At 46.9% G+C, this 15,211-nt stretch overlaps 1 protein-coding gene across 1 annotated transcript; it reads left to right on the top strand.

The window, feature by feature from the left end:
• Window positions 1–9,794: 9,794 nt before the first annotated feature.
• Window positions 9,795–11,458, top strand: LOC306759126 (uncharacterized protein). The gene is made up of 3 exons (XM_079244645.1): window positions 9,795–9,871; window positions 10,446–10,634; window positions 10,706–11,458. Exons 2-3 carry the CDS (start codon window positions 10,454–10,456, stop codon window positions 10,921–10,923), a joined length of 399 nt encoding a protein of 132 aa, XP_079100771.1. The 5' UTR covers window positions 9,795–9,871; window positions 10,446–10,453; the 3' UTR covers window positions 10,924–11,458.
• Window positions 11,459–15,211: the final 3,753 nt, after the last annotated feature.

Raw genomic sequence — 15,211 nt, 5'->3', positions numbered from 1 at the left:
CATGTACTTGGCATCAACCTTAACCAACACTGGACTTATGTTTGTCCAACACAGACCCACCTCAAATTTTGATTTCTATCAACTTGCAATACCACCCCAAACATGCTAGAACACCTTCCCAACACGTCGACAACCCATACACTCAGTCGTTTTCACTCATGGACCAAACTTGGACCTCAACAAAACCCCCTCATGTTGGGTGTCTATCAACTCGCATTCCCACCTCCAGCATGCTGGAACCCACCTCCAACATGATGGAACAGTTTACCAACTCAAGGGAACTTCACCCAGACTTAGACAATTTTCACAAAAATGTTTTTCACTGACAACAAACAAGACCTCATTATCCGGCTTGGCCTCCCGACCACAGATCTGTGTCCCTTTTTGCTCTACAACCTTCCGTTCTTGAGTTATTCCCATTTTTACTGATCTTTTTTCACTGTTTTGGCCATATCTCGGGAACCGTAAGAGCTATCGACCCCGTTCCACTTCCAGCTTGTCCGGCACCATGCCAACCCCCCCCCCCCCAGGACCAGGTTTGAAGTCTCTATGTCCTTTAGTTTTTGAGTTATTTCCATATTTACTGATCCAAAAACTGGCAATTACCCCCTTACCTAACCCCAACCCGAACCCCAACCCTAACCCTCGGACCTTCGGTCCTCGGCTGCGGACACTCCTCCCTACTTCCTAACCGGCCCGTGCCTCGCATTAACCTGATCCGAGGGACCACACCACCCACAATCTCCTGTCAGGGAGAATATATTCTAAACAGTCCTGATTTGTTGTTATGTTGACAGCTAACCGGAGTTTCACTGTTTATCGTGAAGAAGCTCTGATTTCTTGCAGCCCTTAAAGGGCACAGACTCCGATGCCATCAGTTCTGTTAAATAAGTTTCTGGAATGACCAAAGAATGTTTGTGTAAAAAGATCTCCCCTGTACATGATTGAATGTGTTTATTAAATCCATTAGTTATTTGATGATTTATGCTGTAAAGAAGAAACAATACACTGTTGGAATTGATTGTTAAAACGATGTTTATTGGCTTCAATGTTGTACGGAATTTGGAATTCCCACTGTCCCTGAAGGCAACAGCAGGTGCAACCAATCAGAACCTGATTTCATTCAAACCAGATGCATTCTGGAAAAATTCAAACTTGAGTGTCATTCCGCTTCCAGAACACGCTCGCTTCGCACCTGCCAGCCATCGCTCAGTGAGATTTTCACTCTTTTTACGCCTGAAGGTGTATTCGCACCGAAACGTTGCGCACTTTGTCATATTTATTTTAGTAATTTATTTTATTTTTTTTATAATAAAAAGCCGTCTTTCGGGCACAAGTGAAGCTCCTGAGAGTTTGCCTCCTTTTTTCGGTTTTTAATAAAATTAAAACGTGAGCATGCCAACTCGAACCGGGACCAGAAGTCACCTGGAGGAATACTACCACCGACCATGCACCAGGACGGGCAGCTATGACAGAGCCAGGCCACGTGAAAACCGCTGTGACCCTGCAACGCGTTGCGATTACCCACACAGGGACCACCAGAGAGATCGGGTGGACCACTGGGGATCACCAGCCCGACGGGACCAGCCCTCCACACGCACCACCAGGAATTATCCGAACCTAGAGAGAGAACGGATTCGCTACTAGGAGCCACCAACTACCGGTACCGGGCACCACTACGCCGCCATCCTGACCACCCAGCCTACCGAGACAGAGAGGAGAACGGGGAACGCAGGCAGCGCGGGGACCCCCGGTACCGACGCGAGGATCGCCAGCGCGAGGATCCGCACTACCGACGCCAGCGGGACGACTACCCCACCGGAAACGGACGCAGGACCTACGCATCAGTGGTCAGAGGCAGAGACAAGTCGGGAGACTTCCACCCCCAGCCGCCATGGAAGCTTGACACGGGGCCGCCATCTTACCGCTACCCACCCACCCGCTACGATGAACGCTCCGCCCGTTACCATGACAACCGCAGGAAACCTGACAACAGACAGCAACGGGACACTTACCTTCCATGGGGACGCACCGGAGCCCCCCAGGTCCACAGAATCCAGTCTGATGATCCCGACTTCTCCCATAAGGTCCGTATTATCCACAGATTAATTAAAGCTGTGCACCACCTGAAAAACATTTCGCACAAAGATCTTCCTCCATCCTTGGACAAGATCGCTCGCAATCTGGCTACAGTGGTGAAACCAGCCACCCCAAACAGAAAAACTGAGTCTCTGATTGTGGAAAATGCGGACCAGTGGGCCCAGAACACTGTGCGGATCCTCCGAGACCACTACTTGGAGAACATAGAACACGAGGCACAGACTTTATCAGATTGACCCCACATGACTGGCAGGGGCCATTTGAGATCGCGGCATCCTGGGCCAGGAGGAACCTGGGTCGCCGCCTCAAGACAGAAAGCCTGGACCAGGCTCAGGCCATCATAGTGGCGAAAATGGCTGAACTAGAGTCGGCACCAGTTCATCCGGATGAGCCAGCACCAGACCCAGCACCGGGCACACAGAGAGCTGCCAGGACCAAGCAGCACACACCACCACCAGTACCTCCACCTCCACCTGCATCCCCCAACCCGGAGGTCACCTCAGGTCCCAGCAGACCCAGCAGGACCACCGTCTCCACCATGACGGACCCCCTGCCCGGAGACTGGTCCACTTATGGCTCCGCTGCAGCATCCTCCCACTCTTCCAGCAGCGACGAGGAACAGCAGGTCGTCACCCCGCCCACCTCACCGCCGGCCAGGAAACCGGGGACACCTGAGCCAAAGGAACAACGCACCAGACGAGAACCCACACACCAGTACTTACCTGCTGCCACCGAGGACATCACTCCCCCCCCCCAACCTGCAGCCGCGGAGGAAATGATCCCTCCCTCTCAGCCAGCAATCAGGAAGGACATTCCTCCTTCCTCACACCTGAGCAGTGGGGAATTCTTCCTGCACTGTCTTCAGGGTTTTCCTCAGTTCAGCCACCGCCGTTTTCTTGTCCTTGTGGGACCTGTTATTGAGGCCAAAAGAGAGAATCAGTGTGTCCACCTCCACGTCATAGGTGGCCTCTTTTAGGAGGTGGTCAGCATGATACCACTTGGCCCCTCGGAAGCTGTCCATCTGGATGCCCGTTGCATAGATGGTGGGGAGTCTGGCTACATTCGAGTCCCCCAGGATTACGCGTTTCTTACTGATGTGGAGGCTCCAGTCCTGCAGCTTTCTGGGCGTGTTGGGGTGTCTGGTCGGGGAGCACTTTTGCAAGGCTGGTTGTGGATCCGCAGGTGGATGCTGACGGGTCGGGGAGCAGGAAGGTTCTGCTCTCTCTACAAAGAGCCGGGTCTGCACACTGGATTTCAGCTTGGACAGGTAAGTAGGTCGTTTTGGGGGGTTGTGGGAGGGGCTGGGTCCAGGGGCCCCTTTCGGCTGGAGACATTCTGTCCCGGTGAGGTCGATGAGCTGCAGCAGGTCGTCCAGATTGGTTTCAGCAGAGGTGTTTGTCCCAGTCATTAACTTCTCTAACCTCCTTCCCTACAGAGAGAGGATGATCCTGGAGCACCTGAACAGCTACATCCAGAGCCTGGACTGCCACATCCCAGCACTTCCCAGCAAATCCTTCTCCACAGAGAAGGATGACATCCACTGGACTTTTGGTACAGGTCTGGCTATGCTTCAGCACTGGTCTGAATATGTAAATGGGGTATCCCCATAAGCCTGGTTAAACGGGAGGGGACTAGTAGTGTTTTTAACCTGTCTGAATGTTTCCAACCATCCTCAGCACAACTTACCTTGCTCAGTAGAGGTCTGAATTTCATCCCCACTGCGGGACACAGCAGGAACTGATGGTTTCAATGTAAGTTTGACATTGCACAGTACCACAGGAGGATCAAGCTGGCTGTACATTACAGAGGGAAGGATGAGTCTGAGCCTCAGCCTTTCACTCCCAAGTCAGATTGGGCTCCCCCGGTTGGTCAGCTTCCAGCACCTGTACGCAATCTCATAGAATCGGACATGAAATATTTTGAGGAATCCTTTTAAGATAAGGCCCCTGGCACCTAACCTAGCTCCTGAAGAAGTCAAAGCTCTTAAGGAGCTTGCAAAGAACACAGATATTATAAAACCTGCGGATAAAGGAAGTGGCATCGTAATTTTAGATAGAGAACAATATTTAAATGAAGGATACAGACAACTTAAGGATAAAACTTATTATATGAAATTAAAACAACCCATCTATTTAGAAACTATACCTATGATTGATAAAATAATTAATAATTTATATCTGAAAAAGTTCATTAACTCCAAACAAAAGACTTACCTGCAGGGCTCCACGGAACCGAGGGCGAGGCGTTTCTACATGCTGCCTAAAGTTCACAAGGAGCCTTGTAGGTGGTCTGTTCCCTTTAAAGTCCCTCCCGGACGTCCCATCGTATCAGATTGTAATAGTGAAACATATTATACTGCTGAATATATAGACCACTTCCTTAATCCTCTTTCCACTAAACATGATAGCTATATTAAAGACACATATGACTTTATTGATAAAATTAAACAAATTCAGATACCTGAAAATTCATTTTTATTCACAATTGATATAGTTTATACACAAATATTGATACAAAAGAAAGATTAGAAGCTGTAAAAAGAATTTTTCAAACTTCCCACAAACACATAAACTGGACGTTAAAGTCTATTTGAAACCCACAGACACCCATGCACTCCTCCACAAACACAGCTTCCATCCCAAACACACATTTGCTGGCCTGGTCAAGTCACAACTGCTCAGATTCCACAGAATCTGCACACAGCAGAGTGACTTTGTTGCAGCCACAAGAGTGCTGTTTCGGGCTTTGTCCAGCAGGGGGTACTCTCGCTCTTTCCTTAGAGGGAGCCTGAAGTCCTTCCTGCAGACAAAGCCCAGTAATGGCTCATGGATGGGATGCTGTCAGTGTTACGGTGATCCAGTGTAACCCCAGATGGACTGTCCCTCAGAGGAGAAAGGCTGAAAGAATGTGGATAGCAAAATTAGAAACCATGCACCCTAAAGGCCTAAATGAGAAGTACTAGTACGAAACAAAATACTTACCTCATATACTTACCTGTGGGAGAACAAAATACCTACCTATAAATAAATAGATATTTATATATTAGTTTATATATTAGTTTATAGACTAAACTAATAGTAATTTCATATCTGAATATAACCTGTCACTGGTTTAATATCTAACCATAACATGTTACTGGTCTAGTACCTAACCCTAACCTCACTGACCTTATACCTAACCCTAACCTCACTGGTCCAGTACCTAACCCTAATCTCACTGGTCTAGTACCTAACCCTAACCTCACTGGTCTAGTACCTAACCCTAACCTCACTGGTCCAGTACCTAACCCTAACCTCACTGGTCCAGTACCTAACCCTAACCTCACTGACCTTATACCTAACCCTAACCTCACTGACCTTATACCTAACCCTAACCTCACTGGTCTAGTACCTAACCCTAACCTCATTGACCTTATACCTAACCCTAACCTCACTGACCTTATACCTAACCCTAACCTCACTGGTCCAGTACCTAACCCTAACCTCACTGGTCCAGTACCTAACCCTAACCTCACTGGTCTAGTACCTAACCCTAACCTCACTGGTCCAGTACCTAACCCTAACCTCACTGACCTTATACCTAACCCTAACCTCACTGACCTTATACCTAACCCTAACCTCACTGGTCTAGTACCTAACCCTAACCTCATTGACCTTATACCTAACCCTAACCTCACTGACCTTATACCTAACCCTAACCTCATTGACCTTATACCTAACCCTAACCTCACTGACCTTATACCTAACCCTAACCTCACTGGTCCAGTACCTAACCCTAACCTCACTGGTCTAGTGCCTAACCCTAACCTCACTGGTCTAGTGCCTAACCCTAACCTCACTGGTCTAGTACCTAACCCTAACCTCACTGACCTTATACCTAACCCTAACCTCACTGACCTTATACCCAACCCTAACCTCATTGACCTTATACCCAACCCTAACCTCATTGACCTTATAAACCTTACATAAAAGATTAAAACAATGATTATAAATAAAATATCAACTAAAATCATAATAATAATTATTAATTAGGATATTAAATAAACTAAATTTTAACCCCTTCTCCTCCCCAGGGACATCCGGTCCAGGGCATGTTCATCTGGGTGGTGTGGTCCCCCGGAAACAGGAGTGCGAAGGCCAGTGCATGTGTTCTCCCTACTTCCTAACCCTAACCAATTGTACTTTTCATTCAAGGAATCAGAGTTGCATACACTTTCAGAGTTAATGGATTGTCTGTCAAGTGTAAAGATGTGGCTGACGGAAAATTGTCTTCAGCTAAATCCTCAAAAGACTGAAACTTTAATCATTGCCCCAGAGCAGAAAATTCCTTTAATTGCTGGCCATCTTGGTTCTCTTGCTTTATCAGTTCAGCCAAGCATAAGAAATCTTGGAGTTTGGTTTGATCAATCATTGTCCCTTGACAGCGTTTTTATCATTTGAGAAACATCGCAAAGCTGAGGCCAATTTTATCAAGGTCTGATGTTGAATTGGTGATTCATGCTTTTATTTCGTCACGCTTGGACTATTGTAATTCCTTTTTTGTTTTAACAAATCTGCTTTAAATCGTCTTCAGTTGGTTCTAAATGCTGCTGCGAGGCTTTTAACAGGATCTTGTAGGCGCGCACACATTACTCCAATTTTACACTCTCTGCACTGGCTCCCCATTAAATTCCGAATTGATTTTAAAATTTTGGTCTTGACGTTCAGAGCTTTGCATGGCCAGGCCCCCTCGTACATCTCTGAGTTGCTGCAACCCTACAGCTCCAGTCGGTCCCTTCGGTCCTCGGGCCAAAACCTCCTCATGGTCCCAAAGACCCGTTTTAAAACTAGAGGTGATTTGTCCTTTCAGGCAGTTGCTCCAAAACTGTGGAATGCCCTGCCTTTTTCCCTCCGTGAAATTGAAACTGTAGATTCTTTCAAAAAGCAGCTGAAGACGTATTTATTTAGACAAGCTTTTAGTTGACTGTCTTCTGATACAGATTTTTCAAATGTACATTTGTTTATTTTGTGTTGTTGCTGTTCCCCTTTGCACTCTGTGAAGAACTTTGTGATTTTATTTCTGTGAAAGGTGCTATATAAATAAAATTTCTTCTTCTTCTTCTTCTTCCACGTTTTTGACCAACTGGCTTGATCCATGGTCCTTCCTTAGCCAATAATACCCACTGAATGTCAGCCTAGGTGGTCTGACCATCACATGCGTTTCCGCTTCCAGACCTCGCCCACCAGCTCTGACGCCAGTTCTGACCCCACTGCCGTAAAGCCAATAAAATTCCCGTCATGATGATGTGCAGCTTCTGTGTGTGTAAAATGGCTCCAGGGGGTCCGTGCGTAAACATTTGTGACAACGTGCGTACTTGTGTGCGTCCGTGTGTAAAAGCAGAGGAAGCCTTTTTGTCCGCTTTTTCTCTGTAGGAACTTTTGCAAAACACGGCAAAAAGCGGACATACACCCGCGAGGAGGTGGTGGAGTCGCCTACGCCCGCGAGGAGGTGGAGGAGTCGTTTACACCCGCGAGGAGGTGGTGGAGTCGTTTACGCCCGCGAGGAGGTGGAGGAGTCGTTTACACCCGCGAGGAGGTGGTGGAGTCGCCTACGCCCGCGAGGAGGTGGAGGAGTCGTTTACACCCGCGAGGAGGTGGTGGAGTCGTTTACGCCCGCGAGGAGGTGGAGGAGTCGTTTACGCCCGCGAGGAGGTGGAGGAGTCGTTTACGCCCGCGAGGAGGTGGAGGAGTCGTTTACGCCCGCGAGGAGGTGGAGGAGTCGTTTACATCCGCGAGGAGGTGGAGTCGTCGTTTACGCCCGCGAGGAGGTGGAGTCGTCGTTTACGCCCGCGAGGAGGTGGAGTCGTCGTTTACGCCCGCGAGGAGGTGGAGTCGTCGTTTACGCCCGCGAGGAGGTGGAGTCGTCGTTTACGCCCGCGAGGAGGTGGAGTCGTCGTTTACGCCCGCGAGGAGGTGGAGTCGTCGTTTACGCCCGCGCGGAGGTGGTGGAGGCGTTTACGCTCGCGAGGAGGTGGAGGAGCCGTTTACGCTCGCGAGGAGGTGGAGGAGCCGTTTACGCCCGCGAGGAGGTGGAGGAGGCGTTTACGCCCGCGAGGAGGTGGAGGAGGCGTTTACGCCCGCGAGGAGGTGGAGTCGTCGTTTACGCCCGCGAGGAGGTGGAGTCGCCGTTTACGCCCGCGAGGAGGTGGAGGAGGCGTTTACGCCCGCGAGGAGGTGGAGGAGGCGTTTACGCCCGCGAGGAGGTGGAGGAGTGGTTTACGCCCGCGAGGAGGTGTAGGAGTGGTTTACACGGAGGAACAGTGATGTTTACAGAGGAAGACGTCTCTGACTGCAGAAGAAGATGAAGGAGAAGAACATGAAAAGTAAGAACTTCTATCTGCAGCTACGGTGTCTTTATAAGCTGTTTAGATGAGGAACTCTGTTGTTTTATTGGGAGGGGTGGGGTCCCGCGTTGTTTACTTTCCGTTGTTTCTTACTGTTGCTGTATCTCCAGCGGTTCTGTTGGGTCTGCTAAAGACGTGGGACCTGGTTTGTTAGAAAACTTGGGGTCTCGGCTCTAAAACGTCAGACCCCGGACCGGGGGAACCGTTCATGCGGGTGTCCAAACCCTACTAATTTAATTTGGGTATGTTTATTTCAGGCGTAACTGGCGTTTTGGGGGGGTGACTGTTAAGGGGTCAAAAGAATTGGCAAACAATAAAGAAATTATCCTAAAACCAGCAGACAAAGGAAGTGGAATTAATTTAGACAGAAATCAATATCTGGAATAAGGCTACAGACAACAAAATGATCCAAAATACTACTTAATAAACCAAAAAAAAAAAAAAATTTAATTGAAACTGTAACTATTGTGGAAAAAATCATATGGTCTATATTCAAAGACATTTTTAAATTCTAATCAAAGAAATTACTTACTAGGGTCATCCAAACCGGCGAAACACTTTTACATGCTCCCGAAGATCCACAGAGGGTTCCCCTCTAAGTGGTCTGTTCCTTTTAAAGTCCCTCCTGGACGTCCCATTGTGTCTGACTGCAACAGTAAGACGTACTTTACAGCAGAATGCATCGACCACTTCCTGAATCTGCTGTCCACAAAGCATGCAAGCTACATCAGGGACACTTATGACTTCATAGAAAAATTTAGAAAAACTGATCTCCCAGAATCATGTATTTTATTTACAATTGACATTGACAGTCTGTACACAAATATAGATACAAAAGAAGATTGAATTAATTTTAGACTAACCAAACTTAAAAAAAAGATAAATATAGAAAAAGGCGAGTATAAAAATAGAAGCGAACACAGGAGCTCATTTTCCACTCAGGGAGCACATCTCTACCTGGATCTTCTTGTGACAGCCAATCCACATCCAGTTTTCAATGTGCCATTATACCGGAAGAAGACCTTTAAAGGTTGAAACATTGTGTTTATCTATTTATTTATTTATTTATTTGCCACACCTTCCTTAGTTGTTTAATTTAAATCAATTTTGCTTTACACTTTTTTAGTTTTTTTTGTTTGTTTGTTTTTTATTATAAGTTATTTAAGCATATTGGATAAAATAAGAAAAGAAAAAAAAAAAACATCTCAATGGAAAAACAAAGCCATGGAAGATAGCAGAACATTGGAGCAGCGTGACTAGCCCGTCCCAGTCTGGGCGTTTCCTGCGTCTCTGGGGGTCATTCCTGCAGTGGCTCCTGATGTCGACAGAGCCCCGGATACCGTCTCCCTGCAGCAGTGTCAAGCCAGAGACAGAGGCAGAATCCTAAAGGTAGTTTGTTTATTTTGGGGTCAGTTGAAGGGTGTGTGTTTGGACTGTGTGTGTGTGTGTGTGTGTGTGTGTGTGTGTGTGTGTGTGTGGTTGCATGTGTATATGTGTAAGTGTGAAATGTTTTTTGTGTTGTTCTCTCTTTGAAATTCATCTGTATTACAAGTGCTGTATGAAGCTTGATTTTATTTAAAATAATTAATTTTCAGGTGTGTAGAGTTGTTATGTTGTCCAGTATATATGACGCGTGAGAAAAGGACGAATCTGTTTGTGAGGCCAGTCTCATGACTTGTGCTGGTTTGTACAAAGAGAAGCTGTGATCAAATGACCTCAAGGCATGTGTTGTGGTTCTGGCCTATATAAAATAAAACTAGCAGCAATGCACTGCACTGCAAAACAAACCAGTATTTCATGAGCAGGAAAAAGAGAGGTCTTTGTTGCTTGTGGGTTTGTAATATTGCCAGATGCAGAAATGTATCCAAGAGGCACCATCCTCCTGTCTTGTGTTCAGCTGCTGGCTGTTGTCTAGTGAGTCATCCTGGTGTTGAGTTTCAGCTCATTCCGTTCAAACTTTCAGCATCCAACATGAGTAAGTATCACGGTGAGCTGAGCCAGAGGGAGCAGCAGCTGCTGAGAATCCGTCGAGACAGCGACACTAAGGCTGGTGAACTCGCCAAGATGGAGAAGATGCTGCAGCAAACCAAAAGCCTGCTGGACAAGAAGCCAGAAGCAGCGTCCGAAGGTGTGGGCTACCAAGAGAACATGGGTTAGTATCAGCAAACATTCAGCTTTAAATCTGATCAATCCTCGAATTGCTTCTTTTGTTGCTCACTGCAGTTGAGGATCTGGAAGAGAAGGTGCGCTCCAGCAGGCGGTACAGAAGAAACTCCCTCCACCACACACAGATGCTGGAGAGCCAGATGAAAACAGTGAAAGGCGAGTTGGTGGGCACTCTGGACCACCTCCAGGAGCTGCGGAACGTCCTGCGGCGCTCACAGCAGAAAGCAGAGGAGCGCAAGGCTGCCATGGAGAAGCTGGCTGCAGGGTTGAGGTGAACGGCATCCTCATTCTGCAAATTTCCCAACAAGAAGTCCATTCAGAAATTAACTGGAGAGGCATATTTCACTGCTCCCTCCATCTCTGCTGAAAGGCTGAGAATGACTGAAAGTAAAGATTTGTCCTCCTTTCTGCAGAAGTCCTGCTAGAAAACCTTCTGTAGATCAAGCCAACATTGGTTTCTTCTGTAAGTGTGAAATTAATCTGAAGATAATAATTTTGTTCTAATAAATGTGCAGGAATTTTATCATTTATGATCAGGACACAGAGCTGATTGAGCCTTACTGTAACAAACAGGAATATAATCTTCATCTACTACTCTTCATCTTCAGGCTGTTCTGTCTGTGCTGCCGAATGATGCTGTGTGCTAATGTGTAACTCTGGACTGAGGATGCTCACAGAAGAAATGTTTAAAATGTTTATAAAATCTCATCAGCTAAGTTAGACAGGGGGCACTAGAGCCTGTTCAGAGAAAAAACAGCAGTTTGCTCTCTTCTTCTGTCCAGGTGCACAAACTAGCATAGCTTAGCATTTTTCAGCAGGTAAGTGTTGTTTAGAAATGTAAACTATTTGGACAGGTTATCTGTGTTGCAGGCAGAGCTTTCCCTGAGAAACAGGCAAACAGCAAAACACTCAATTAAACATACTCTTCAATTATTTTGCAATATGTTGTTTATTATTATGCATCTGATCTGATGTATGATCTACAGATTGAGGTGTCTTCCTGGTTCTGTTATTGCTTTAATGTGGTCCTGCTTGATGGCACTGTCATTGGATTGTGGAGGTGTGGGGATCCAATTGCAGGACAGGAAGGCAAGAGGTGGAGAGGACGCAGGAACAAGGTCCTCAAACTAAACCAAATAGGATGGAAACAAAACAGGGGACTACGGACATGCTAACTTAATTAACTAGCAAAACAAAACTGCAACTGAGGGGTATAAATACACGGAGGGAGTAACGAGGAACAGGCAAACTGAATGATAAAATCAAAACCAGGTGAGCTAATTAACAGGAAGCAAAATGGCAGACAATTCACAAGGGAACAAAACTACAAAATAAAATAGGAAGCCAGAACTGGGGGGGAGGTCTAATAGTGGTCTTTCTCTGTGGAGTAACCCCCCATGTTCTCCTTCTGTATGTATGGATTCTTTCCTCCACCATACAAAGACATGCATATTAGGTTAACTGGTTACTCTATGAGAAAGTGTGACTGGTTGTTTCTCTCTCTGTGTTGCCCTGTGATGAACAACGATAGATAGAATTTAAAATCCTTTTCCTTACATATAAAGCCCTCCACAACCAGGCACCACTATATATCAAAGACCTCATTGTTCCTTATATACCAAGCAGAGTACTTCGTTCGCAGACTGCAGGCTTACTTGTGGTTCCTAGAGTCTCAAAGAGCCGAGCAGGAGGCAGAGCCTTTGGTTATCAGGCCCCTCTCTTATGGAATAAGCTCCCAGTTAGTGTTAGGGAAGCAGACACCCTCCCCACCTTTAAGACTAGGCTGAAGACTTATCTTTCTGATAAGTCCTATAGCTAGGGATGGTTAGCATCCCTTAGTTATGCTGCTATAGGTTTATACTGCTGAGGGACATTTCCTGATACACTGAGCTTCTTTCTCTTTATCTCTCCCTTTTATCCCCCCCCCCCCCAATGGGGCTTGACAACGTGATGTCACAATGTTGGCCACGCAGTGGCTGAAGGGAAAAGCTGCCATTGTTTGAGGCCATAGAGAAGGATCACAGTAAATATGGGAAAAACTTGCTGTGTAGTCGGCTGCAATCTCCGAGAACACGATTGATCGGGAAAAAAACAGATAACGGCTCGTCTTTTCACTCGTTTCCTACATGGAAGCAGAACCAAGGGAGTCTTGTATCTGATGTAACGTGGAGGAGACGGATGGATATCTGCCGTTAGACGCACTGGCTTAAGTTTTACTAGGATCCCAATGTCTTTGAAAGTCTGCTCCCGACATTTTCATTACGGTAAGTGTGACTGTTTTGTGTAATTCGATTATTGTGTTCTTAATTTGTTCCGATTTCTATCAAATAACCCGAAGATACTGGAAGAGCCTCTGTTGACATAGTGGCTAGTAAGCTAGCATGCTAAGTGAATGCTAACGCAAAGATCGCATAATAATCGTGATAAATGATTTGATTTATATGGCACCTTACAAGGCATCAGAGCGCTTTACTTTTAATCCATCCCTCATTCATATTTGGTGACAATAAGCAACATGTGTAGCTACAGCTGTCCTGCAGTACACTGATGGAAAACAAGCAGCCGAGGTCCGCCAGCGGACTCTCTGACTCTCACAGATAAATAAAACCCAAACAATACCCAGCCGAGTCCATCAGATACAGTGATTAAAAACCAGCCGAGTCCATTAGATACACTGATTAATAACCAGCCGAGTCCATCAGATACACTGGTTAACAACCAGCCGAGACCATCAGATACACTGGTTATCAACCAGCCGAGACCATCAGATACACTGATTAACAACCAGCCGAGTACATCAGATACACTGGTTATCAACCAGCCGAGTCCATTAGATACACTGATTAATAACCAGCCGAGACCATCAGATACACTGGTTATCAACCAGCCGAGTCCATTAGATACACTGGTTAATAACCAGCCGAGTCCATCAGATACACTGGTTAATAACCAGCCGAGACCATCAGATACACTGGTTAACAACCAGCCGAGACCATCAGATACACTGGTTATCAAACAGCCGAGTCCATCAGATACACTGGTTATCAACCAGCCGAGACCATCAAATACACTGGTTAAAAACCAGCCGAGTCCATCAGATACACTGCTTAACAACCAGCCGAGTCCATCAGATACACTGGTTAACAACCAGCCGAGTCCATCAGATACACTGGTTAACAACCAGCCGAGTCCATCAGATACACTGGTTAACAACCAGCCGAGTCCATCAGATACACTGGTTAACAACCAGCCGAGTCCATCGGATACACTGGTTAACAACCAGCCGAGTCCATCGGATACACTGGTTATCGACCAGCCGAGTCCATCGGATACACTGGTTATCGACCAGCCGAGTCCATCGGATACACTGGTTATCGACCAGCCGAGTCCATCGGATACACTGGTTAACGACCAGCCGAGTCCATCGGATACACTGGTTAACGACCAGCCGAGTCCATCGGATACACTGGTTAACGACCAGCCGAGCCCATCGGATACACTGGTTAACGACCAGCCGAGCCCATCGGATACACTGGTTAACGACCAGCCGAGCCCATCGGATACACTGGTTAACGACCAGCCGAGCCCATCGGATACACTGGTTAACGACCAGCCGAGCCCATCGGATACACTGGTTAACGACCAGCCGAGCCCATCGGATACACTGGTTAACGACCAGCCGAGCCCATCGGATACACTGGTTAACGACCAGCCGAGCCCATCGGATACACTGGTTAACGACCAGCCGAGCCCATCGGATACACTGGTTAACGACCAGCCGAGTCCATCGGATACACTGGTTAACGACCAGCCGAGTCCATCGGATACACTGGTTAACAACCATCCGAGTCCATCGGATACACTGGTTAACAACCATCCGAGTTCATCGGATACACTGGTTAACAACCATCCGAGTTCATCGGATACACTGGTTAACAACCATCCGAGTTCATCGGATACACTGGTTAACAATCAGCCGAGACCATCAGGTACACTGGTTAACAAACAGCCGAGACCATCAGATACACTGGTTATCAACCAGCCGAGTCCATCGGATACACTGGTTATCAACCAGCCGAGTCCATCGGATACACTGGTTAACAACCAGCCGAGTTCATAGGATACACTGGTTAACAATCAGCCGAGACCATCAGATACACTGATTAACAACCAGCCGAGTCCATCAGATACACTGGTTAACAACCAGCCGAGTCCATCAGATACACTGGTTAACAATCAGCCGAGACCATCAGACACACTGGTTATCAACCAGCCGAGTCCATCAGATACACTGGTTATCAACCAGCCGAGTCCATTAGATTCACTGATTAATAACCAGCCGAGACCATCAGATACACTGGTTATCAACCAGCCGAGTCCATCAGATACACTGGTTAACAACCAGCCAAGTTCATCAGATACACTGGTTATCAACCAGCCGAGTCCATCAGATACACTGGTTATCAACCAGCCGAGTCCATTAGATTCACTGATTAATAACCAGCCGAGACCATCAGATACACTGGTTAACAACCAGCCGAGTCCATTAGATACACTGGTTAT

This window comes from Telmatherina bonti (assembly GCF_933228915.1).
Source record: "Telmatherina bonti genome assembly, chromosome: 8".
NCBI lineage: Eukaryota > Metazoa > Chordata > Actinopteri > Atheriniformes > Telmatherinidae > Telmatherina > Telmatherina bonti.
The sequence above is the reverse complement of the archived record's forward strand: the minus strand, read 5'-3'. Positions and strand labels throughout refer to the sequence as shown.

Bases quoted from the DNA above. Each gene is read 5' to 3' on its own strand.
- LOC306759126 (XM_079244645.1), top strand. From the start codon at position 10,454: ATGAGTAAGTATCACGGTGAGCTGAGCCAGAGGGAGCAGCAGCTGCTG. The intron at 10,635-10,705 runs GTTAGTATCAGC...TGCTCACTGCAG, and splicing joins GGGCTACCAAGAGAACATGG to TTGAGGATCTGGAAGAGAAG.